Source organism: Phyllostomus discolor, chromosome 11 (genome assembly GCF_004126475.2).
Source record: "Phyllostomus discolor isolate MPI-MPIP mPhyDis1 chromosome 11, mPhyDis1.pri.v3, whole genome shotgun sequence".
Taxonomy (NCBI): Eukaryota; Metazoa; Chordata; class Mammalia; order Chiroptera; family Phyllostomidae; genus Phyllostomus; species Phyllostomus discolor.
The window spans coordinates 69,801,445-69,828,480 of record NC_040913.2 but is presented as its reverse complement, the minus strand read 5'-3'; the positions used below and the strand labels follow the sequence as shown (position 1 = coordinate 69,828,480).

Below are 27,036 nucleotides of genomic sequence, written 5' to 3'. Positions count from 1 at the left end.
CAGAATGCCATGAAGGGACAGAGACCAAACAGGAGATAGTTTTTTTTAAAAAAAAGGCAAACAGTTTTGATGTGTTCAAAGTATTTAAGATGAGAAAGACTAAATCTATTTAAAATATGGAAGAGACAACACATGGTCAGAGATTCACGAAACAAGAAATAACAGGAACGTATGGAGTAAGGTTTAGAGATGCACTGTTCAATTCAGTAGGCACTACAAGACCTAACTGGTTAAATTTAATATAAAATTAAGTTAAATTAATTCCTGTCACACTAGCTACATTTCAAATGTCCAAGAGTCACATGTGGTTAATGGCTACAGTATTAAACATACGAATACAGAACAATTCCACCATTACAAAAAGGTCTATTGGGTAACACTGGTTTAAAGAGGATGAACTATCCTCCTTAAAGTTTTTGACAACAAACTCACAGTTATTAACAACTGAACTAAAATGACAGTAATACAGTAATTACTCAGAGTAATAACTGTGAGTTTGTTGAGTTCTTTTTCAATTTTATTTTTTTCAAGGATGATTTTTTTAATTAAATGTATTGGGGTGACACTGGTTAATAAGATTATATTGGTTTCAAATGTACATTTCTATGATACATGGCCTTCAATATTGCATTGTGTGACTACCACCCAAAGTCAAATCATCTTCTATTACCGTATATATGACCCCCTTGACCTTTTGCTACTCCTACCACCCCCCTTCTCAAAAGAGGATAAATTATGAAGCATGGGTAAAGGGACTGGTCTTGGCAGTATAGTATTTAAAGCATGGGTAAAGGGACTAGCCTTAACAGTATAGTGATATAGATGCATACTCTTTGTAGATGGAAAGCATAAACAGGGAAAAGTCGAGGGTGCTAACTTCTGATATCTTCATTATTTCTGGAAACTAAGAAGTAAAATCCCCTGCTAAAAGTGGGGCAAGGGGTTGGTTAGATAGACCAGGAGAAAGTGATAACTGACTGAGAAAATTGAGAGGTGAGATTGGCTAGGTCCAAGAATGGAGTTAACAAAAACCACTCTCCTATCAAAATGGAAAGTGGATACACATTCCTCATGAAAGAAAGAATCAGAAAGTATGTATTAACACAGAGAATAAATTCAAAACACAAGAGAAAAGTTGGAGTCTCTGCAGAATGGCCTCTATGTTTTCACTAAAATAGAAGGCAATGTCACTTGCTTAAAGAAAAGTAGATAGGTTTGGGCATCTACAGAGAGCAGAAAAAGTCTGGAAGCCTCTAAATGTAAGGTGATAGGAAATCAATTAGTACTGGAAAAGAAAACTGTCAATCAACCCTAACCACAAAGTCAAGATCTGAAAGAATCTATCTGTATTACTTCCAATAAAAATGGTTACACAAGTTTTCTTAACACCTCTGAAATCTTGGACTGACAAAATCAGAGAACTACAGACTGCCAAGGTAAACTAAAGGGAAAGGTCCACGAGAATGCAAATATTTCTAAAATGGTTGGCCACAAAGTTAAGGGCATCATAAGCAGAAGAGGCTGACAAACTGAAAGTGTAAGAAGCTTTGGTACCATGGAAATACTGATGAATCGTAAATAAAGGTCCAGCAGGAAGTAGAAGAATTGGAAAAGTGGGAGAAATGGGGATTGTGGGCAGCAAAGGAACTTCAGAGTTCATAATTTCCTAACTATAAAGTTTCAGCTAATTAAAAAGCTCAAATGGCAAATGTGCATGGACTCTTTAATATTCAGTAAGCACTATTCTAGACACTTGAGGGTTCAGTGGTGAAAAGGCAAACCAAGGTCCACTTTCATAATTCACATTCTAGTTGAGTGCAGAGGAGAGTCAAGTTGAAGACAATAAAGTTAGGAAGTCAAAAAGCTGGGAAAACATGATTGTAAAAGAATCTTACGAATGTGTTAAGTCAACAAAAATAATGACTTTTCCAATTTTTCTAAAGTTTTAAAGAAAAGCGTATTGGTAAATGACAGCCCCCCCCCAACCCCCGTACCAAAAAAAAGCAGAGATTGTGGTATTAGTAGATGGGAAGAACTTATTATCAAAAGAATTTACTTAATAAAGGAATAACAATCATCTTAGAAGCTGCAAAGGTCAAATAATGTATCAACTCTTCTTGAGTACCTCTCAGCCCCTTTTAAAAAGAGTGGCAAGAGTATAGAAAAGTAACTCTACTTAGGAGGATATGGACACAATTCAATGTAATGACCTACTAGTGGTAGGCTAATGGTACTACTTTCACAGATCAAGTTCATTACATTACTTAAGCAGTCTGCTTAAAAAAGAACAAAGTTGGGTTCAGATGAAAAGAATCCTATGTAACTGGCAATCATGGAAAAGATGGAGAAGCCTACATTGTAATAAAAAGCTATAGGGCTGAGGGGGAGCAGTGTCATAATTCAAACTAACTTACCATAATTTACACATATTAGCTATAGTGAAGTAATTAATCTGCAACTACTTCTGAGAGATAGATTAGGTCATATTTAAGGATGCAAACATAGGAGGATGAAGAGAAGAGAAACTTTAAGAAATGAAATTGTTATCCTTTAGCACAGGAAATGTCTTAAATTAAAACTGTATTATCTGTCTTCAAACACATGTCTTTATCATCTAGAACTAGGCAATCAAGTTCCTAATGACATAAAATCCTATTTCAAATCATACGTAAGAAATCTCCAGCAAAACTGTCCCTATATTAGGTTCCCTGCAATATTACTGCTGTTAATGTTTTTTAACCTGATCAAGACTTTATTTTACTATATATACTATCTATTCCAATCCAAAACAACTGAAGGTCATTCAAATCTATTCATTAGAGCGGGGTAGGGGGTAGGTGATCTAGACAAACTGGCTGCCTGATTACTTGGGAACTGTGTTGCCATTCACTTTAACTCAATTGTTCTGGTACTTATCACATGACTATAGTCTTAGACCTTGCCTACTCACTACACAAAACAATTTGCTGATTATTCCCAGTAATGACAACTTTAAGTTTATACACTCTTGATATTTACAATGTGATAATAAAATAGGTTGAAAAGCAGTTTGTTAAGTCACTGATCCAAACAGACTGAAATTATATAGAAACAGATAGTTTTCAGCAACATATCGCAGTGCAGCCATATTTCCTTAACCTAAACACTTCACACTGAAGATGTTTATTCTTTGATATCACAGGACCAAACATAAAAACTATAAACTTTTTTCAGATATCAGAATAAAATTGAATCCACAGAGAAATACTATTTCTGACAAATGATCATGATTCTTAAAAACTAATTGATAATTTGGGGGGGGGGTGCGGTTCAGTGTAATCTGGGGAAGAGTAACAGTACTTTGAGGATTAGTCATTTGAGAATTGAACTGCAAGCAAAAAAAGTGGTTTAAATAAACTGTCTAGGTTACAACATAATCTGTGAGGTTTGTGAGGTTTTCTTTGTTGACCAAATAGCACTGCTAATCAGTAATTGTGTGATTTTAGAATATGGCTAACTATACCGTTAAGAGCCTAAAAAATTACAACGCCAGATCTTTCTCATTCTCAAAATATTATAATGAGCTTGAAAATCAGAAATCTAAACCTGAAATGTGCTGGGGTGATTTCAGGCAATGAAGAGATATTCGTAACATTGTCCTAATAAAACTCTACAAGATGGTTTTAATTACCTTTTATCACAAAGATAAAATAAGAACAATTGTTAACATAATTTTAAAAATCCATGTAAAGAGAAGCAATATGCAATATAATTACTGTTTCTATACCTGTCCAAGCCTTGCCCTTACCTTACTGTTCTCATAGCTATATAATCTGTTCCCACAGCTTATAAAACAAAAAGTTCGTAGCAAGTGACTTCCCACACTGTTAAACACAGCACCAGGGTTAACCTCTTAAAAGGTAAGTCAGAGCATGTCACTCAGCTGCTCTAACCCCTCCACCCAGTCCAGAGACTTCCACCTCAGATTCAATGCCAAATGGCCAACAAGGCCCTATGTGATCTGCATCCTCCCGCCCCCACGCATATACACACAATAACTCTCTGACCTCATCTCTTATTGCTCTTTCCTTTTCACATTCTACTCCAGCCTCCTCGCTTACTTCTTTTCAAGTCAGATGTTCCAGTCACAGGGCCTTTGCAGCACTTGCTTTCCTTCTGTCTGGAATTCTTTTCCCTACAACCTTCAGATCTCTACTCAAAGTCATCTCAATAAGGATTTCTTTGACCACTCCATCTAACATTTCAAAACAACTCAGCAACCACAATAATTCATATCCCCCTTCCTTGCTTTATCTTTTCCTCTAATTATTTTCACATAATTAACATATTGTGTACAGGTGTATCTTACTATTTATCCCCCACTAAATGTAAACTCGATGAAGGTTCTTTCTATCTGTTGGTTCAGGACTGCAGTCCTGGTACTAATAACACTGCCTAGTATACAGTATACCCTGAGTGTTGTTCAATACATTAAATTACCTTGCAGAATTAGAAATAATAAGAAAAACAGTATCTTATAAAGAAGTGAGTTGGTATGAGCCTGTTAAAGCTATGAGCATCTTAATAATATAAAAATGTTCTGTTTACCAAATAATCTCACAAAGTAATTTCATGACCTCAATAACTAGGACTTCGGCCACAGCAACCCACTTCCATTCAATTTCTCAAAAGCAGGAGAAAATTTGTGGCAGGAGGTACTGAGATTGTACCTTGTGTCATCTGTTGCTTCAGGTTGCCTTAAGCACCATGTTGAGATCTCTTTTACAATCACCAGATGGCAGCATTCAGGCAAATACACAATAGATGCTCTCAAAACAAGCAGACTGTTGAGTAGCATTCTGAGCTGAGCTTTTGGAAATAACTTTTGAAACAAGAATACAAAAGTAAAAATTTTATCCAGAGATCTCTACTGTGTGAGGTTTATGCCATGAAAGAAAATACTTTTTAGACACAATCATTTAGAATATCTTAAATATTATGACACTTTCTAGTTATCCAAATACATCATCTGAGGTAGTCCAATCTTTTTTCTTTTTTTTTTTTTCATTTTTTCACCCAAGACTTGCCTTGAATTTTTCCCCATTACACACTTGTCATTGTCTCTATAGTCTAATGTCTTCTGAGGAATTCAAACCCACCTTTATGTTGTCTCTATTCTTAAACACTGACATAAAGGATAGTCAAGAATCTGTTTTGCTTATGTAATTATTTCCAGTCATTCCAAGACTGAATTGAATAATAAAGTCATTTCATAGGCTATACCAGGCAACAAAGATATGCAATTTTTTTAAAAGCTACAAATTTTCTTGAGTTTTATTGCTACTGGAAATAACTGAGACAAGTTAACACAGCCAATATTAGGAATATGAAAGAAACACATAATTCACATAAGACCCCCTATCATATTCAAACTTGCACTAAGCAATAAAAATTGGTCAGATCATTCTTCCTTAGAGTTAATTACAAAATATCTATAGAGTATTATACAACGACTATTTAAAAACTTAGGTTCAAGTATAATTACTACAACTATTTATTTTTAATTAAGTGCTATACCACAAAAGGACAAATATTGTATAATTCCACTTACATGAAGTAGTAAATTCATACACATAAAAAGTAGAATAGAGGTTACCAGAAGCTGGAAGCAAGGGGAGAATGGAGAGTTACTGTTTAAAGAGTACAGGCTTTGGGCCCTGGCTGGTGTGGCTCAGTGTATTAAGCGCTGGCCTGTAAACCAAAAGGCTGCCCATTGGATTCCCAGTCAGAACACGTGTGTGGGCTGTGGGCCAGGTCCCCAGTAGAGGGTGTGCGACAGACAACCACACATTGATGTTTCTCTTCCACTCTTCCTCCCTTCCCCTTTCTCTAAAAATAAATAAATAAAACCTTTAAAAAAAGGAAATTAATATATAACAAAATCATGCTTAGCCTCAAATAGGTTTATCAGTAAGTAGCTCAAAGCCTCTCCTCTAAGATTCAATAATTTCAGGGGAGGTGAACTTGGGTAGGATTTAATCTCTTTAAATTCTTTAGCACCCTATATACTATCAAGCAATCTACTGCTCCTATTAAACATATTTGTAGGATAATCTTTTCCTCGACCATATATAGTTACAAAATATATGACATGAATTGCCTGGAAAAGAGTCCATTTTCCATTATTTATTGTCTACAATAAGGTAACCTTGTATAATTTTAATCAGTTCCAACACAACCCATTAGGCATTACAAAGCCTCAATAGGGGTACTAAATTGAACTCAATTTTATTATGATGAGTTCATTCAATTACTTCTACAATTAGATATAATAACAAGATTACTGGTGAAAGTTAATGGTATAATTAGATCAGTAATGCTGAATTTCAATTTACATTTTTACTATGCATATAGATTACTATAATATTTACCCATATTTTGCTGTGTACAATATGCACTTTTTGGCCAAAATTTCTGATGGAAAAATAAGGATGCACATTATATATGGGTCTGGAAAAATAGTACTAATTCCATATCTATATGAATGTTTTTAATTCTTTTATTTATGCTTATGCATTAAAAGTGTAACTCTAGTAAGCAGTAACAATTTCCGTATGCAAAATAATACCCTGGAATACGATAATCTGTTTTGTTTCTAAATATAAATTAAAAATTGCATTAAGAAATTAAAACAAAAGCTTTTTTTCCTGAAAGTTTGGAAAAAACATGGGTGCACATTATAGACAGGAGAGCACTATACATGGCAAAATATGGTAGATGAGAAAGCAATCATCTGTCAAGACACTATAACAATTTTCTAGTTCCTTAGCAGAGGTGACATCAAAAATTATAGTATACATATTTTTTTAATTTAAATACTATGCTAAGAAACTGCAGTTAACTTTCATACATTCACCAGTTATTTGAAAGCCCCGCGTAATTTGTCAGTGCTGTATCATTTTCTTCATTCATCCAAATACGATACTGCTAAGTTATTACTGTCTCTCCTTTCCTTTGTGGTCCTTTCCTTTCTATTTCAGTTTCTTTCATATACCTATGGCTCTCCCCATATGCAATCTTCTATGTGGACCTCTAGTCTTTGTTTTTTTTCTACACATTGCTATCAGAGTAATTCTCCTAAAATACTATTTTTTTAAAGCAGCTACTTGCCTGGCTCAAAAATTACACAACATATGCCAATTGCCAACTCCCACAGGCCATTATTCAATTCTCTCCACATATACTAAACTACTTTTCTCACACCATCTTCCTCTACTCCCAGTACACTCACTTGTCTTCAGAAGATCATACTGCTTGCTCTTTCCCTAGGTTGTTCTACCCCTCCCTCAGTCCTTTGTATCCTTGTCTCTAAGAATCAGCTCAGAAGAACTTAGACACAGACTAGGTTCTGCCACTTACTGCATTACTTTAGCCAAATTACTGAACCTCTTTGATGTGAAATAGCACAACATATGTACGTACCTTCTACGTTCTTGTGAAAATTAAATGGGATAAAGTTATGGAACCATAACTCAAAAGGAGCACCTATAAATACTGGTTTCCTATATCCCTGTTCTAAACTATCCTTCAGAGCTTACCTTTGTTAAGTAATCAGCTGCCACTTTTCAAATCAGGGAAAGGTTTTGTTTTGTGTTGTTTTAACATCAAAAGAAAAAAAGTAAGATGATTAAAATTTTCCATGGACTAATAGATTTTCTATATATGTTATTTACATGACTGCATTAAGATTTTTTAAATATATTTTATTGATTATGCTATTACAGTGCTATTGTACAGTGCTATTGGTGCTATTACACCAAGCCATTACCCCCCCTCACTCCTCTCCACCCTGCATACCCTTTCCCACCCACATTCCCCCCTCTAGTTCATGTCCATGTGTCATAAGTTCTTTAGCTTCTACATTTCCCATACTATTCTTGCCCTCCCACTGTCTATTTTCTACCTACCATATATGCTACTTATTCTCCGTACCTTTCCCCCTCTCTCCTCCTCCCACTCCCCTGTTGCTAACCCTCCATGTGATCTCCATTTCTGTGGTTCTGCTCCTGTTCTAGTTGTTTGCTTAGTTTGTTTTTGTTTTAGGTGTGGTTGTTGATAATTGTGAGTTTGCTGTCATTTTCCTATACATGTTTTCTATCTTCTTTTTCTTAGATAAGTCCCTTTAACATTTCATAAAATAAGGGCTTGGTGATGATGAACTCCTTTAACTTGACCTTATCTGAGAAGCACTTTATCTGCCCTTCCATTCTAAATGAAAGCTTTGCTAGATAGAGCAATCTGGGATGTGGGTCCTTGCCTTTCATGACTTGGAATATTTCTTTCCAGCCCCTTCTTGCCTGTAAGGTTTCTTTTGAGAAATCAGCTGACAGTCTGATGAGAACTCCTTTGTAGGTTACTGTCTCCTTATCTCTTGCTGCTTCTAGGATCCTCTCCTTCATTTTTACCTTGGCTAGTGTAATTATGATGTGCCTTGGTATGTTCCTTCTTGGGTCCAACTTCTTTGGGACTCTCTGAGCTTCCTGGACTTCCTGGAGGTCTATTTCCTTTGCCAGAATGGGGAAGTTCTTTATTATTTGTTCAAATAACTTTTCCACTTGTTGTTGTTGTTCTTCTCCTTCTGGTACCCCTGTAATTCAGATGTTGGAACATTTAAAGATGTCCTGGAGGTTCCTAAGACTCTCCTCATTTTTTTGAATTCATATTTCTTCATTCTTTTCTGGTTTATGTTTTTTCCTTCCTTCTGGCCCACTTCTGGCTCACTCCATTGATGTGAGACCCTGCTTTCATTCCATCACGATTGGTTCCCTGTGCATTTTTCTTCATTTCACTTATTGTAGCCTTCATTTTTTCATCTAATTTGTGAACAAAGTCAACCAATTCTGTGAGCATCCCGATCACCAGTGCTTTGAAGTGTGCATCTGATAGATTGGCTATCTCTCAGGTGCTTAAAAGTACTGGTTCTGGGGTTTTCATTTGTTCTTCTGTTTCAGCCATATTTTTTTTCCTTTGGTCTGGTCACACATGTTATGTATGAGGGGTGGAGCCTTAGGTGTTCACGAGGGTGGGTCAACCCAGTCGCTGGGTTGTGACGCTGTATGTGGGGGCGGGGTTTGAGAGGGAACAACAGTGCTTGGTCCGCCCTCTGTCAGACCTCGGTCCCTTCCGCCGCTTTCCCCAGCAAACTGGACTCCTCTGGTGCCAATTCCCATGTGGGTGGACTTGTGCACCCCATGGGACTTCCCAACAACCTCTCCTGTGAGGCTGGGAATCTCTCTCTGCACCTCAACCCCCACAGGTATTTTCAATCAGTGCCCCAAGGCTCTATTTCCCAGTGCTGTGATCCTGGGTTGTGCGAAGTACCTTGCTTCACAGTCACCACCTCGCTGGGTCTGCCAGTTGCCACCCCTCGGCTGGGGTCTGCCAGCTGCTTGCAGGCCCAGGGTCCGCCTGCTGTGGTCTTGTGCGCCCCAGATGCCTTACACGCCCAGTCCCAATGCTCTCTACAGTCTGCGCCACAATCTGCGCCCTAGGCCCAGCTGCCTGACTCTGCCCCTCCTACCAGTCTGGATGAACATGTCTATTTTAACTCCTTGGTTGTCCAACTTCCATGCAGTTCAATTTTCTGTCAGTTCTGGTTGTTATTCTGTTTCTAAAATGTTGCTGTCCCTATCTTGGTTGTGTAAGGAGGCACAGTGTGTCTGCCTATGCCTCCATCTTGGCCGAAAGTCAGATTTTTAAAGTCTTTTTGTACATACATATTTACTACACTGCACACTACCCACTTTATTATTTTTTTAAGATTTTTTTTTATTTTTAGAGAGAGGGGAAGGGAGAAAGAAAGAGAGGGAAAGAAAACTCAATGTGTGAAAAAACAGAGATTGGCTGTCATGCCCCAAACTGGTAGCCTGTAACCCAGGCATATACCCCAACTGGGAATAGAATTGGTGACACTTTGCCTTGTGGGGTGACGCCCAACCCACTTAGCCATACCAGTCAGGACACGTTGCCCACTTTAAGGAAAAATTCTTCAGTGGTACTTGAGTACAAAAACATTAACAAAGAATATTCTCTATGCTAAAAATACACAGTGGGGCAAAAGTTGGTTTACAATTGTTTGTATGGAAAATACAATGAATAAATAATAATACAAGAACAAATTGTCTTTCACATACTTACAACTGTAAGCCTACCTTTGTCCCACCCTGTATATGAAAGTGATGGTTTAGAAGGAGCAAGATCTTCAACAAAATTTTAATGTTTACATTTTTAAGAGATTGTAATTGTGTGATTATTGTGGCCAAGGTCAAAGTAACACTTGAACAAACTGAAAAATATCATCATTTCCTCAAGACCTACCAAAACTAATAACTAATGCATACCTGATAGGAAGTATATTTTTGTTACTTTATAATCATGATGTTTGGAACTGGAAGTAATCTTTAAAAACCATTATATATTTATTTTACCAAAGACAAAAATCATTGTCAAAAGCTATATATGACTAGTAAAGTGATTAAAGGTATTTAAATTCAGGTAGACATTCTGACTACAAGTCCAATAATCTAAACAGCTTCAACTCAGTCACTCAATGAAACAAACTATGGATAAAAACTCTTTTTACAACTTACATGATTGAAAGCTTTCTTATGGTACATACAATTTTTCACAGTTGATTTCAACTTTGTTCACACTGACTTCAGTGAGTTATATTTGGGTTTCTGTACTCAAGACTCTGCTCAATTGCTGCTGTTACTGTGGGTTTGTTTTCTTTCAGGATCAAGGTTGGTACTTTCATATCAAATCTTACATTTAATTCCCTCTCAGGCAGTTTTTTCTTGGATTCTTAGCTTTGCATAATTATACTTACAATGGAGCCAACATCCTAAAGTCACCAAGATAAATCACCCTACTCTGATGTAACATGATCTTTTAATTCTACTAGTTAACAAAAAATGTCAAAGGCCAGCCACAACAGATTCTAACACACCATACAATACCAAGTCTCATGTACAGGGAATGTTCTCAGCATCTAAAATTCATAGTAGTCACCCTGGCTGATGTGGCTTAGTGGATTGAGCACCAGCCTGCAAACCGAAAGGTCATCAGTTTGATTCCTGGTCAGGGCAGATGGATAGTTTATTTAGTTTTTCTGTAAAAGACAAAACACATTTTTCATTTTCACCAATAACTTTATTGATTTGGAAATTGTGAGCATGTCAGCTATCTCCCATGATTGACTTCTAGTGGGTAGAGGCCAGAGGTGCTGCTAAACATCTTCCAATGCGTAAGACAGCCCCACAGCTAAGAATTATTTGGCCAAGATGTCAATGTACAAAGAAACTTTGCAAACCACTTTTTTTTTAAAGATTTTATTTATTTATTTTTTCAGAGGGGAAGGAAGGGAGAAAGAGAGAGAGAGAAACATCAATGTGTGGTTGCCTCTCATGTGGCCCCCACTGGGGACCTGGCCGGCAACCCAGGCATGTGCCCTAACTGGGAATCGAACCTGTGATGCTTTGCTTTGCAGCCTGCGCTCAATCCACTGAGCTGTGCCAGCCAGGACTGCAAACCACTTCTGACAACTTCAATCAGTCATAGCACCTTTTCCACAGACTGTACAAGTCTTTTTTTGCATTTCAGTTGCGTTTTTATCTTTCTTGAAATAGTAAAGCATAATATGCTGAAAATGTTGCATATTTTCTTCCATCTTCAACATTAAAATGGCTGCACAAAAAATTTACCAATTTTGATAGGTTTTTAAAAAATAACGCTTATATGACAGCTGTCATAATACAATGTTAACAAAATTGTTTCTAATGAAGTTAAAGACAACTAAACACTACTAGAGCCATCGTATGGAAAAAACTAAATGAACTTTTTGGCCAGCCCAGCAGCTTAATAAGTTGCCATATCTGCCTATCCTCAGGTCATTGTTTATGGACTGAACTGTGACCCACCCCTCTGATTCATATGTTGAAGCCCTAATCCTTGATGTGACTGTATTTGAAGACAGGGCTTTTAAGAAGTAATTAAGGTTAAGCGAAGTCACAAGGATGGTGTCCTAATCATACAGGATTGGTATGTTACAAAAGGTGGAAGAGACACACCAGGGCTGTGGGTGTCCAAAGAAAAGGTCATTTGAGGCACAGCAAGAAGGTAGTAATCTGCAAGACAAGAGAGGCCTCAGGAAAAATAAACCTCACTGTCACCCTTTTTCTGGCATTCCAGCCTCCAGAACTGTGAGAAGGACATTTCTTCTTTTAAATCTACCCAGTCTACAGTATTCTGTTATGGGAGCCCTAGCTAAGACAGTCGTCTGCTGAAATCACTTCATTCTATTCTCATCTTCACTGTTATCTCCACATACTAGTATCCATACTACCTATCATATATAAAAGCACTGAGTAAGATGCTAGAGAAACAAGATGTTACAAATCTAGTTCTCTGTTGCTGAGTCTTAAAAACAGTACATATGCATTAAAAATACATTATAATACAGAGTAGCATATGTTAAGAAATAAATGCAATGAAAATACTCTAGTTAAAGGTGCTCAAATTAATCTATTCAACATAGTACTTTCCTAAACTATAAAAAGCCTAAAGGGATTTTAAAAAGTAAAATCTCATCTTATTTTCATATAAAGTTTTAATTAATAGCCAAAACCATTTCTTTATATGTGGATTTAAGCAGTTTCACCAAACTGTGGGCAAGAATAAAAAGCTATTTTTTCTCTAAAAATTACTGTCGCATTTTATAGTATAGATACTTTACTAGTAGTCTTGAAAATAAGAACCCTAAATTTCAAGGTCTCATATCATCTTCTTCAATTCAACAGACAGTAAATAAATGAAAGAACTTCTGTTCTAGAAATATCTATTTGCAATGCTGATCAACAGTTAAAAATCAGTACTTCTCTAAGGAGTCTTCAAAGTCCTCTGGGAAAATGTCTCTCTTCCTAAAGAATAGAAAGACCTTTTTTTAAACCAATGTAATAATTTCAGGTAGCTATCAGTACCTTATCTTCCCTTTACTAACCTAATATTGTACAAAAACACAAGTGCACACATAGACTTTAAACTGACATTACATCAAATTAAAGTTTCTTTCAGACTTAAATATATTTCATCTTCAATATTACCTCTGTAAGCGCACAAATAAAGCCTTAAAGTGTTTAACAAGTTTAAAGCCTGAGGACACTAGCTTTTCAAAATAAAAGAGAGTGTGATGAGGGTGGAGCACATAGTGACGTAATGCTCGAGGAGGAAAGCCCTGACAAGTGCGGATGGCACACACACAATGAGGTATCAGGAAAGCTAGGGTGAAGCAGCCAGCTTGGTTTCATGTTGCAAATTTTTGGCAGACATTAAATTCCTTCTGATGTTTTCCTAGCCACCACATTTATCTATGTAATGTCACCAGATCTGGGGAGGGAGGGAGGGAGGGAGGTTGAGAAGAGGGGGAAGAGGAGAAAAACTGCTTTACAGGCTGCCAGCCCCTCCGCACATGCTGTTACTATACAAAGGATGTCTAGAAAGCCGATGTGCTGCACAGATCCAAACGCTGCATGCAACCACACACACGCACACAGCACAACTGCAGAAAAGGGAAGTGCCTTTGGAAAGAAGAAAGCCTATAATTAATATCTTGATTCACAAGCAAAGGCTCCCTTCTGAAATCGATTTTAATTCTCGGGGTGTGGAGGTGACGAGAGGAGGATGAATTCTACTCTCAGGGGGAAATAGCTAGCATTCTGCAAAACATCCTGAGCTGGTCTGGTCCATGCCAACTACAAGCATGTGCTAACAGAGAAATAAACCAATAATATCTCTGAGAAGCAAAAGTATCCTATCAAATAACAATCACCTTATAAATATCTAATATACACTATGCCAAGGACTATAGGGAATAAAAAATGAATTTTAAGAAACTGTTCAGGTACCCTAGCAATGTAAGTTTTCATTTGTACATAGTAATATTTACTATTCTTAGCACTCCTGTGAGTGTGTGTGACCAACAGTAATACTGAAACAAAAACTGTAACTAGAATGTATAAGTAGAGATCAGAAATCATAGCTCATAAAAACAGGACTATTAGGTTCTATAAATGGACACTCCACCTCCATAACAGATTATATAAGTTACTACTACTACCAAAGGTAAGACATAAAAATGCCTGAGCATTTATTTAACTTGAGAAACCAGGCAGTTTATTCAGTTCTAAAACCAAAGATGCTTTTTCAAGATAAAAATGCTGTATCTCCAAAAACAGCATATAATCTGTCCCTAAGAATGCATCATAAGAAACAAACAGGAAATATCAGGAGTTATAAATAACTTTGTTCCACACTGACATAGTTTACACTTACAAAATATAGTAGTAGCTTCAATCGAAAATAGTGTTTAGGGCTCCCTTCAGATTAAATTTAACAACCAACTAGTGAAGGAGAGAGTCTGATGGAAGGAAAGCTACCCAAGTTCTGTAGGCCTCATTTTCCAACTGTGGGCAAATAATCTAACCTTTCACGGTTTTTCATTTGTAAACTGAAAATATTTGACATGAGTATCTCTAAAGTCTCTTTCAGTTCTTAATTTCTAAAATTATAGGTATTTTAAATGCAAAACAGGATTTCCCACTTTCAAGTCGTTCATAATCTAGTTAAGGGTAATCATTAAGTGAATTAGCAAATAAGTAAGGTAGTAACTGGTCCAGAGTAGTTATTTAACAAGTGTGTAGACTATGTTTAATGAGACACTAAACTGTAAGGACTAAGAAACTAAAAGAGTTGACGTTGAAATAACTTCAAAATTGAGCAAAGATTTCTGCTAGGACTAGGAGGTTCACTAGGATTTGAATTCTTAACTTCATAATTGCCACCAATTAATTCAAATTCCATGTATTCATTATCTCATTATCCTCATTCTATGGATAAGAAAAAACATATTAAGCATTAAGAAAGGCCTAAAAGATATTAACCATTAATGACATAAAGCACACATTTGCAATTTTTTTATTACTTAACCAAAATATTCCTCAGCCTAGTATGGTTGATTTATATAGAGAGAAACTTAATCAAAGATTAGACTAAGTGTGAATATGACAAGCTTGATCGACAGACAGTAAACCACAAAGCTCCTCTCATTATGATAATGTAAAGTTTACATTTTTAACAAAATTCCTAAAGCCTAATAAGCAAAAACAAAACCTGTCCTCAAGTGGTATTTTCTCTAATAGTGTTCTTAAAAAACAATGCTAATAATAATTTTTCTGTGATGAAAATTTTCTGTATCTATGCTGTCTAATACAGTAACCACTAGCCACCTGAGGCTACTGGGTACTCGAAATGTGGCTACCATTTTTTCAAACTTAAAACAGCTACATGTGGCTAATGGCAACCGTATTGGTACAGGTCTAGAAAGTCTGTATAGAGGGAAGACATTTTAAAATTGATGAACAGTCTTAAACTTGATGAATAAAGCAATATAGAAAGCGAATACAGCAATGTCTACACAGCAGTTGAAAAACTATTTTTAATATAAACTCCACAGTGCACAACTCTATGCATAGCACCCTGTGCGAGGACAGCTTTTTTACCAAGGGCCTCATGTCCTTCGTCTTTCATTTAGTTCTCTGGGGGTTGAGTTTAATGGGTTGCTGAAAATACAGCTATTTACTGGTTCTCTTTCTTCCTCCAAAGAATGGAGATAACAGTAACTAGATCTGTCTGATGTGGTTAAATGAAATAAAATGCAAAGCATAAAGTACTCTGAATTAAAATATAAATGGTGCTGCTATTACCTTATATAGGAATAAAATTTTACAATATTACATTTAATATTAGCTCAGAAAACATAGTAATTGTGATTCTCACTGAACAAATTTATATATTCTAGGTGCACATAACCTAGCAAGGGAGTAAAAAATATTTTTTAAGAAAAAGCATAACAAAAGTGTCTTCATGGAAAAGATAACATATGAGGCAGCAGCTCAAATACAACAAATATATATTTTACATTCTTCACAAAACTTTTAATGTTTTCCATTTTTTCACAAAATATTCAATATTAATGAACACTGTCAAAAGCACAAAAGTCTCATTTTTTAAAAAGTACACATTTACCTAACAAAAATTAAAAACCCAATTCTAGAGTGATGTTTATCTTTATAGAATTAGTCTTGCTGCATATTGTCATACCTATTAATCTCAATCACAACACTCCTATTAACAATTCCCAGGGTGGAATTTTAAAAAGCGAGGATGAAATTCCACAGCATGTACCTGACTATAAACCTGTGCCCTCTCCCTAATTTGAATTCAACTTTGTTTTACATAAATAAGATTTAAAACCCAATCTTTTTAAAGGTACTTATAGCCCTGATTGGTGTGGCTCAGCAGGTTGAGCATGGGTCCGAAACTGAAAGGTCCCAGGTTTGGTTCCCAGTCTGGCTCCCTTCCAGAGCACAAGCCAGAAGGCAAGTGATCGCTGATTCGCTCATTCAACATTTCTCTTGCACATCCATATTTCTTTCCCTCTCTTTCTCCCTCCCTTCCCCTCTCTAAATAAATAGATAGATAGATAAATAAATAAAAATTTAAAATGTATTTTATTGATTATGCTATTACAGTTGTCCCATTCCCCCCCTCCTTTATTCTCCTCCACCCTGCACACACCTCCCACCCACATTACTCCCCCCTTTAGTTCATGTCCATGGGTTGTACATATAAGTTCTTTGGCTTCTCCATTTCCTATACTATTCTTAACCTCCCCCTGTCTATTTTGTACCTACCATTTATGCTATTTACTCCTTGTATCTATTCCCCCTTTCTCTCCCTCCCCTTCTCCCTCTGGTAACCCCCCCATATGATCTCCACTTCTGTGATTCTGTTCCTGTTCCAGTTGTTTGCTTACTTTGTTTTTGTTTTTGTTTGGGGGCTCCAGTTGTTGATAGTTGTGACTTCGTTGTCATTTTACTGTTCATAGTTTTGATCATCTTCTTTATCTTATATAAGCCCCTTTAACATTTCATATAATAACGGCTTGGTGATGATAAACTCCTTTAACCTGACCTTATCTGGGGAGAACTTTATCTGCCCTTCCATTCTAAATGATAGCTTAGCTGGATAGCGCAATCTTGGATGTAGGTCCTTGCCTTTCATGACTTTGAATACTTTTTTCCAGCCCCTTCTTTCCTGTAAGGTCTCTTTTGAGAAATCAGCTGATAGTCTAAAGGCAATTCCTTTTTAGGTAACTGTCTCCTTTTCTCTTGTTGCTTTTAAGATTCTTTCCTTATCCCCCAAGATTAAAATCTTGGTAAATGTAATTATGATGTGCCTTGGTATGTTTCTTCTTGGGCCCAACTTCTTTGGGACTCTCTGAGCTTCCTGGACTTCCTGGAAGTCTAATAAATGAAGTTTTAAAAGCAGCCCTTCCCCAGGTCACAGATAGCTGCCCCGGGAATGTTAAAAAAAAAAAAGGTATTTATATATGTTATTTATAAATGATAATGTATAGTAAAAAAAATTATAGCAACTGCTATTATTACTACCATCCATCTCCAAACTGCCTTCCATTCCCTGCTGTGTACTCCTGCCCCTGCCTCAGCCTCATGCCTTTGAAAAACCTATCTTAAAGCCCATCTTTCCAATCTACTCACAAATGTGTAAAGCTTATATATAGGACAAACTGGCAAGAAAGTGTGAACTTATCTGGGAAAGCCTTCAACACCAGAGCATAATATACTCAATAACCTTCTATTGGCAGAAGGCCAGAAGCTTGCCTTCACAAGACAAAGAATACATCACACAACCTATGTCTTCTTTGAGTGAACATTAGAGCAAAGCATATTAGTTGTTTCCTATGGGAAAGTCAAAGAGAATTAGGTTCCAGTTCTAGGATTTCAACCTTATCTGTTGGGCAATTACGTTTACTAATTAGGACAGATCTACAAAACCCTTGGCTCGCTGTTTATGTTTAGTCCACAAAAAAACACCCAGAGCTCTGCCTGGCTTCTTAGGCAAGTCTCTTCCCAATTCAAAGCCTTCAGGCTCAAAGTACCACATACTGTAACAACTGATTATCACCTACCACCCCAATACTGGGAATTCATGAGACAGGCCAGATTTACAACCGTTTTCTTGGCCCTCCCTTTCACCTCAAAAATGTCCTGGTTTGAATGACAAATTATCCACTCACTATAACCTTCACTATCTCAGCAGTCATTTCCAGCCAGGTTTATAAACTTCGTGTCCTACTACATGTCCAAACATTCTTGATTCTAGACCCTTCTTTGTCTTGAATTTCCCATAGTTGGTTAAGAGAGCAGCAAATACATGGATGGTCAAAAGGAAAGTGTTAGAAAGGGACAATAAGAGAAACTAAACAGAAGCCCTCAACGATAAGCATAACAGAGCAATGTGAAAATGAATGTTACTGCTTCTGCCTTAAAACACCTGGTTAGCCCTTGTCACTCAGTCCACCACACGAAGTAGCTAGAGAGAAGAGGGCTAATCAGACTCTAGTAAGTATTGCTTCAAATAAAGACTCTAAATTTAGTTTAGACCTATGCCTACAGATAACTTTTAGAGATTATTTCTATTCAAATAAAAATTTTAATAAATATAATGATTAACACCAGAATTGATTACTATTATTTTCAAAATACTAAAAAAAAAAAAGCATTAAGTATGGCATCTTAATGTAGGTTCCTTGGAGCCTACTGCAGTGGCCATTATGATTCTATCTACTAACTGCTATCCCACAAGGGCACTATACCCAGGTTTGGGCCTATGGTAAAAATGCATTCTTATTCTTTCAAAAACCTCTACATGCCTAATGTAGTATACCCCATATACTGTACTAGAACTGGAGCTATAATGGTCAACAACATAATGTTCCTAACTTCAAGAAATTTAGAATCTAGTGTTAAAATAGAGAAAGACAAAACCCAAATAAAGAGATGGATAAAATTAGTCTCCGTTGTAACAAGTAGTACTATGAAGCAAATAAGGAGCTTGGAAAGAGAAAGGAATGAAGAAGGAGCTGCATGCTTTATAGAAAGACAACCTCTCTGAGGCAGTGACATTTAAGCAGAAATCTAACGGCAGAGAAGAAGCTTTACTCCTAGAGAGGTAAATCACTGCATGCAGAAGGAACAGCTGTGCACAGGTCGCGAGGAATGAAAAAGCTTGGTGTATTAAGAAATTAAAGGAAGAGCAGTGCGGTTACAAAATAGTAAGCAAGGTTTGGATATCAGTCAAGAGAAGGATTAAGGACTCCTGGTTTTCTGGCTTTGTTAAGGGGTGGATTTACTGATATGGAAAAACAATGGGGGAAAAAGAGGGAAGAGGAATCAAGAGTTTGTTTTGTTCACATTGAGTTAAGATGTTCAAGTAGGGCAGACTGAAAACTCCAGGGGTTTTCTGAACCAAGTTTGAAAATAAGATCCCACCCCGACCAGCTTAGCTCAGCCAATTTAATGCTGTGACACAAAAGGAAAAGTCACCAGTTTGATTCCCAGTCAGGGCACAGGCCTGGGTTGTGGGCCAGGTTCCCAGCTGGGGGCATTTGGGATGCAACTGACAGATGCATCTTTCACACACTGATGTTTCTCTCTCTCTCTCTCCGTCCCTCCCTTCCCCTCCCTATCTAAAATCAAATAAAATCTTTAATAAAGAAAATAAGATCCCTTTTTTTCTTCCAGGGTCTCAAGAGTGGAAGGATCTGACTCCTAAAACATCTGCAACCATGTTCCCAGGTATTTAAAGAGAATCTGTCTGAGATGGGAGACAATGTTATCAATTGAAAGCAGCAGAGATGAGCCCTGACTGGTGTGGCTCAGTGGACTGAGCGGAGGCCTGCGAACTGAGAAGCTGCAGGTTTGATTCCCAGTCAGGGCATATGCCTGGGTTGTAGGCCGGGTCTCCAGTTGGGGGTGTGAGAGAAACAACCAATGAGATATATCTCTTGCACCTCGATGTTCCTCTCTCTCTCTTTCACCCTCCCTTTCCCTCTAAAAAGAAAATAAATAAAATCTTAAAAAAAAAAAAAAAAAGAAAGAAAGCAGCAAGATGAAAACAGAAACTCCAGGCAGTAACCTACCTAATCCTTGGGTCAGTTGTCCCTAAAGTCAACTTCATCCCTACCCTTTGATCAAATGCACTAATAAATCACTCTTTTTCCTCAAGTGTTTCAGTCACTTACAACCCCAGACCTGACAAACACACCCACTGCATGCTGATTTGGATTTTATTTCCTATACTAAGTAAATCTATTAGGAGCCAGAAGAGAACTCAAGTCTAATTTGTTTAGTTTAGAAATTCAGAAAAGGAAACAAGCCTGCAGCGAGGAAATATAAGAAACTTCAGGGATTACAAAAGCACCAACATCATCCAAATCCCCTTGGGTCCTGGACTAACTCTGGGGAGAACAGAAGTGTTTTTAAACGAGCAAGCTGAAAAGAGAAAATAACCCAATTTAGAAAATGGGAAAATAAATGAGCAGACCCCTTCACCAAATAAGCACACACAAAAAAAATGCTGGACATGACTAGTCATTAGGGAAATGTCAATTAATTCACAATAAAATACCACTATGTATCTATTAGAATAACTTTTTAAAAATGACAATTCCAAATGCTAGTAAGGATGCAGTGCAAATGAAACTCTCATATATTGCTGGTAAGAATACAAAACAATACAGCCACTATGGAAACAGTTTGGTGCTTTCTCATAAAAAGTTAAACACACCCTTACCATACAACCCAGCAAGCCCCCTCCTAGGTGTTTACCCAAGTGTAATGAAAACCCAATGTACTAGGCTCAATAAGGTCCCCCAAATTATCAATTCCTAATCCTGGGAACCTGTAAATGTTAACTTGTTTGGAAAAGGGTATTTGCAAATGTGATTAAGGATTCTGAGATTGGAGGTTATCCTGGATTACAAAATGGGCCCTAAATACCATGACACATATCCTTATAAGACAGAGACAGAGAGAAATTTAAAACACACACACACACACACACACAGAGGAGAAAGCATAATATAAATATGGAGGCAGATATTGGAGTGATACAGCAACAAGCCAAGAAATGCCAGGAGCCACCAGGAGCTGAAAGAAGCTATGGAGGGAGTATGCCTCTGCCAACACCTTGATTTTGGCCCTGTGATACTGATTTCAGACTTCTGACCTCCAGACACGTAAGAAAATAAATTTCTGTTGTTTTAAGGCACCCAGTTTGGCAATTTGTTACACAGGAAACTAAAATACCTATGTTCACACAAAAACCTGTATATAAAGGTACATAGCAGTCTTACTCATAATTGCCAAAACCAAAACCAACCCAAATACCCTCAACAGGTAAAAAAAACAGCTCTGGCTGGTATGGCTCTGTGGATTGAGTGCTGGCCTGCAAACCAAAGAGTCACCAGTTCAATTCTCAGTCAGGGCACATGCCTGGGTTGCAGGCCAGGTCTCCAGTTGGGGGTGTGCAAGAGGCAACCACACACTGATGCTTCTCTCCCTCTCTTTCTCCTTCCCTTCCCCTGTCTCTAAAAATAAATAAATAAAATCTTAAAAAAAAAAGAAAGAAAATATGTGGTACAACCATACAATGGAATACTACTCAGCAATTAAAAGGGGCAAAATATTGATACATACAACAACATGAATGAATCTCAAATGCATTCTGTTAAATGAAAGAAACCAAACTCAAAAGGCTATATATTATTTTATTTATATGATAGTCTGGAAAATGCAAGAGTATAGGGAGAATGACAGCTCATTAGTTTGCCAGTTTAGGAAGAAGTTGGGTTTGACTACAAAAGAGTAGCATGAGGGAAGTTTATTTGAGGAGATACTGAAATTTTCAAAGATTTTACTTGTTTATTTTTAGAGAGAGGAGAAGGGAGGGAGAAAGAGAAGGAGAGAAACATTGATGTGAAAGAGAAACATCAACTGGGGACCAAACCTGCAACCCAGGCATGTGCCCTGTCTGGAAATAGAACCAGCGACCTTTCACTTTGAGGAACGTGCCCAGTGAACTGAGCCACTGAGGTCAGGGTGGAATACTGGAATTTTTCTGTTACCTTGATTGTGGTAATGGTTACACAGCCCTTTGCACTTGTCAAAACTCACAAAACTATACACCAAAAAGAACCTACTGTTGCATATAAATTTATAAATAAATGCAGTACTACAAAGTAGCTCTGACACTGTTTTTTGAATGCTCATATGAATACATGTACAATCACTCCTTTATTGAATAAACATTTAAACACTGGATACACGATTCCTTGATGCTATCTTAACCAAAGTTGCTAGTCCTTTTGTGACTTTCATTCAAAACTGCCCCTGATATTCATTTTTTAACCCTGTTTTATGTAAACACAGGGTGGGAGGGTTGATCGTTGAACCATGTGATGGCCTTCCCAATCTCATAACATACTTACCCCTCAGAGACAAGGTCAATTTTGAAGCAGCACTAATCCATGCATAAATGATATTCTGAGCAATTTTTACAATCTCCCAGCATTTCTGTAAACATGCACTAGAAATAAAGACTGACCTGTACTACTATACTGAATTCCCACAGGTAGTCCATTTCCTTCTCTCCTTCCCCTCAGTCTTTCCCTTCAGCTCCCCCACATCTTGGTCACTAATATTGCATACAACAAAATGACCACACACACAAAAATCTCTTCTGCCTTACCGTTAGAAAAGTAATCAAATCTGCAATCCAATTTTGTTCAAAATTCTGTCTGTAAATAAGTTGTTTACATCTTGGAATAAAATGTTCTATTTAACTATGTTCTATAAGTTGGTTAAGCCCCCCAAAATCAAGTAAGCACAATGTTACTAAAATAGTTAGATCTCCAACTACTTTTCAAGACACAAAAGAGATCTGAATTAATGGTCTTAAAAGACAGAAACACATTCGCTCCATGACCTTATTCCCTAAAAACTGTGTGTAGGGGGAGGGGGAGTGATTCCCAAGAAATCCATTAACCATACCATGACAAAATATAATAACTGATTTGTTAAGAATTTTAAATTGTATACTGGTATCTTGTGTGTATTACTTCATCATTACAAAAACCCTATACCACTATCAGTTTCTCAGTTTTACAGATGATAAAAATTAAGTCTTAGAGAAGACAATTTGCCTAAGATATCACAGAACAGGAAATATCACTCCTCACTGATATGGAAAAGAAAAGCACATAAAAAATAATGGGCCGGCCCTGGCCAGGTGGCTCCGCTGGTTTGGAGCACCATCCTGTACACCAAAAGGTTGTGGGTTTGATCCCAGGTCAGGGTGTATGCAGGAGGCAGCTAGTGGATGTTACTCCCCCTCCCCTCCCACCCACTTCCTCTCTAAAACTGATAAACATATCCCTGGGTAAGGATTAAAAATATAATAATAATGGGCTAGAGACTCAAGATCTGTACCTATAAAAGTGTGACCCCTCCCCCTAATAAATCAGTATAGCTTTCTAGGTCCCAATACCTCCAGAAGTGTAATCAAGAAGATGCCTGTAAGTCAGAGGTTGACAAACTGTTTCTGCAGCAGGTCAAAAAGGAAATATTTTAGGTTTTACAGACCACATAAGGAATGGGTGTCAAAATCATTTTCAGCGGGGGCCACATCAGCGTCGTGGTTGCCTTTAAGGGCCAAATGTAATTTCAACTCCTTAACAGTTAAGGAGTAATTACATTTACACAGTCCTAAAATTACATGCAACCCTTTGAAGGCAACTACGAGGCTGATGTGGCTCCCAGTGAAAATGAGTTTGACACCCCTGACATAAGGTCTATATCATCTAGAACATATCATCTTTTTTGCTTCGTTATAACTCTTAATATAAAACTGGCTGAAGGCTCATGTAAAAATAGGTCAAAGGATCTTGCCCACAGGCTGGGTTTAGTTTGCTGATCCCTGCTCTAAATCAATTGTTTTAAGTATATTTTGAATTGGAAAAGAAAATAATGATGAACATTTGGGGAGATGCCCTTCTGGGCATTCTTACTGAGAAGCTGGATATGTGTGTCCCTATCTAAATGTATCACTGAGTACAGCCTATGTTTTTTTCTCTCCCATTCAATCACTTCCTAACATCACTTTTTCTTAATGGCTACCCTCCTACCTATATAGGCAAGTACCCATTTGGTCTGAACAGAAACAAAATCATCTTGAAGAGTACTTAATGGTGCTGAAATTCTTCCCTTGCTTTCAAATTTAATACCCAATAACCTATTTCTCATTAAGCAGTTAATACACGTAATGATAAGCATGCTATAAACAACACTAGTAAAGAATAAGTCTAGGGATTATAGATTCACCTAGATTGGTTCATTTCATATATACTGAACACCTGCTATGTGTCAGACACTAAGGAAAAAAGCAGGAATTAAAGAAAGCCCTCTTGGAGCTTAAATTCTAGTAGGAGGAGACAAACAAAAATAAATACAATACAGAATACATCAGATGGCAGTAAGTGCTACATACCAAAGCATCACAAGACATGTCGTAAGCTCCAGGTGTGGTGGAGAGACCGCAGCTCCACACAGGGGAGAAAGGGAGGTGAACAAACCATGCAAACACTTACCACGGAGACACCACCACAACCTCCACCCCAGCCCTCTGTGCACAGGTCATTTTACCCACAATGCCTCTCTTGGCAGGCTCTGTTTTTTTCCAGTGCACATCTTCTATCATAGCTTTTATTTTTTAGGTTTGCTAATTTTTTTTTTAACCATCTACACTCCCACACAAAGGAATCTAAGCTACAAGGCAATATGGAGGAGTTGAGGACAGTCTCTGGTACACAGCAAGATCCTCAATAGATACTACCTGGAGGGAAAATGTTCCAAAAAAGGGAAAAGCAAATTCAAAATGCCACGAGGCAGGTCTATACCAAAGAACAACATGAAAGTCAAAGCGCTGGTGGACAGTTCGAAGGGGGAGAACAGGAAGTAAAACCAGGAAGTGTGTGTATGTGGGAAGGAATGGACAAAAGCAAGGAGATAATTAGGAGGTAATAGCAATGGTCTAGTCAAGAAGTTTGAATCAAACAGTGGCAGTACAAGCAGTGAGAAATGGATGAATTCTGCATTTACTCTAGAGCAGGGTGTGGCAAACTTTTACTGTAAAGGGTCAGATAGTAAATATTTCAGGCTTTGCAGGCCATAAGGCACAGGTGGCAAACACAAGGTCTGCTGGCTGAATCCAGCCGGGCACCTTGTTTTTATCGGGCTGGGCACCTTGTTTCTACCCAGTGGCAGCGCCGAGGTCCTTGCCCCTAGTTAAGGAGTAGTTACATTTATACAGTGCTAAAATTACATTCGGCCCTTTGAAGGCAACTGTGAGGCTGACGTGGCCTCCGGTGAAAATGAGTTTGACACCCCTGTCATCAGGTCTCTGTTGCAACTATTCATGTCTCCTGTAAAGCATGAAAGAAGCCACAAGTCAAGGGTAGCTGTGCTCCAATACTTTATATGGACACTGAAATCTGAAATACATATAATTTTCACATGTATGAATGTGAAAATTTGGCTGGGACTGTAAATTATTGATTCCTGCTCCAAGGGCAAAGCCGAAAGTATTCACTGTTGAACTGTAGGTGATGAGTGAGAAAAGAGATATCAGATATACTACTACAGTCTCTTTGCTATAGCTGTTTTCCTACCATATTGTCCTGTATGTAATACAAAGCAAAACAAGTTCTGGACATAATTCTATAATCAACTATTACAGATCATTCACAATCTCCTGCACCCATGCTACAGCTATCCAAGGCTAAATCAATTGAAGGCAACATACCAGTAAATAGAACCGTATTTTTGACTTGATATTTAGGGGCTATGATCTTTCTTAAAACACACAAAGTCTCAAGTTACCATTTCTTTATGTTTGTTTTTTATCCTTACCCCAGGACATGCTTTTTGATTCTAGAGAGAGGAAAAGGGAGGGAAAGAAACATCGATATGAGAAACATCAATGGGTTGCTTCTCGAATGTGCCCTGGAGAGTTCTGAACCTGCAATCTAGGTATATGCCCTGACCAGGAAGCAAACCCACAACCTTTGGGATTACTGGATGATACTTCAACCAGCCAAGCCACACCAGCCAGGGCCCTTTTTAAAAAAATATATAAAATCAGCCCTGGCTGGCATAGCTCAGTGGATTGAGCGCGGGCTGCGAACCAAAGCATCGCAGGTTCGATTCCCAGTCAGGGCACATGCCTGGGTTGCAGGCCATGGCCCCCAGCAACCGCACATGGATGTTTCTCTCTCTCTCTCTTTCTCCCTCCCTTCCCTCTCTAAAAATAAATAAATAAAATATAAATATAAATATAAATTTATATATATATATATATATATATAAAATCAAATCAATAAACATAGCTGCAATCCAAAGCATAATCATTTTTCTTTTAGGGTACATTGGGGGGCAAGGGGTGAAAATCATACCAGTAAGACAACAGATAGGAGGGTGAAAGAGAAATAAAGAAAAAATAAAATAATAAAGTGGGACAAATCTGCATAAACAAAAATCCAGAGATGTCGCTCAACTAGGATAAGCCACCTCATCTACAAGAGAGACAGACACTGAAGCAGAAGATGGAATAGTGTGTGATCCAGTAACATACTTTGGTACATGCAGCGATTAGCTTTAGTTATAGGCTCATGATTAGGTTAGGTTAAATTAGGTTAGATTATAGGTTCAGGTCTCTTTAATTAGCTAAGAAATCACTGTTCATAATTCTTCAACTACTCTTCATCCTTAAGCCTCAAGAGACTATTTCAAATAGTTTAACCAGTGTGTGAAAGGAGAAATTATGACAATGAAGAGAATAGTATATAGAGTAGGCTAGAAAATATCAAATTAAAGTTAGAGATGCTCCACTGATGTCATCCACAAAGACATAGCAAGACCTACTGATATCATCACTGGCATATCAAAACCCACAAATATTTGCCCAAAGAGATCAGGGCCTTGGTTTTGTGTCCCTTCTGCACTAAAGAGAATCCTAACTCTT

General features: G+C 37.5%; 1 protein-coding gene across 5 annotated transcripts in view; it reads right to left on the bottom strand.

Moving 5' to 3' along the window:
• The window catches only part of KAT6A (lysine acetyltransferase 6A), a 113,340-nt gene that overhangs the window by 62,371 nt on the left and 23,933 nt on the right, over nt 1-27,036 (bottom strand). Inside the window, exon 1 of one of the 5 annotated variants that reach the window (XM_036011562.1) lies at nt 2,215-2,271. The exons of the other annotated variants lie outside the window; for them this stretch is intronic. Within the exon in view, the coding sequence (XP_035867455.1) occupies nt 2,215-2,256 (42 nt within the window). The 5' untranslated portion in view covers nt 2,257-2,271. Of the gene's footprint in view, nt 1-2,214; nt 2,272-27,036 lie in introns of those variants that run through there. 5 annotated transcript variants of the gene reach the window in all.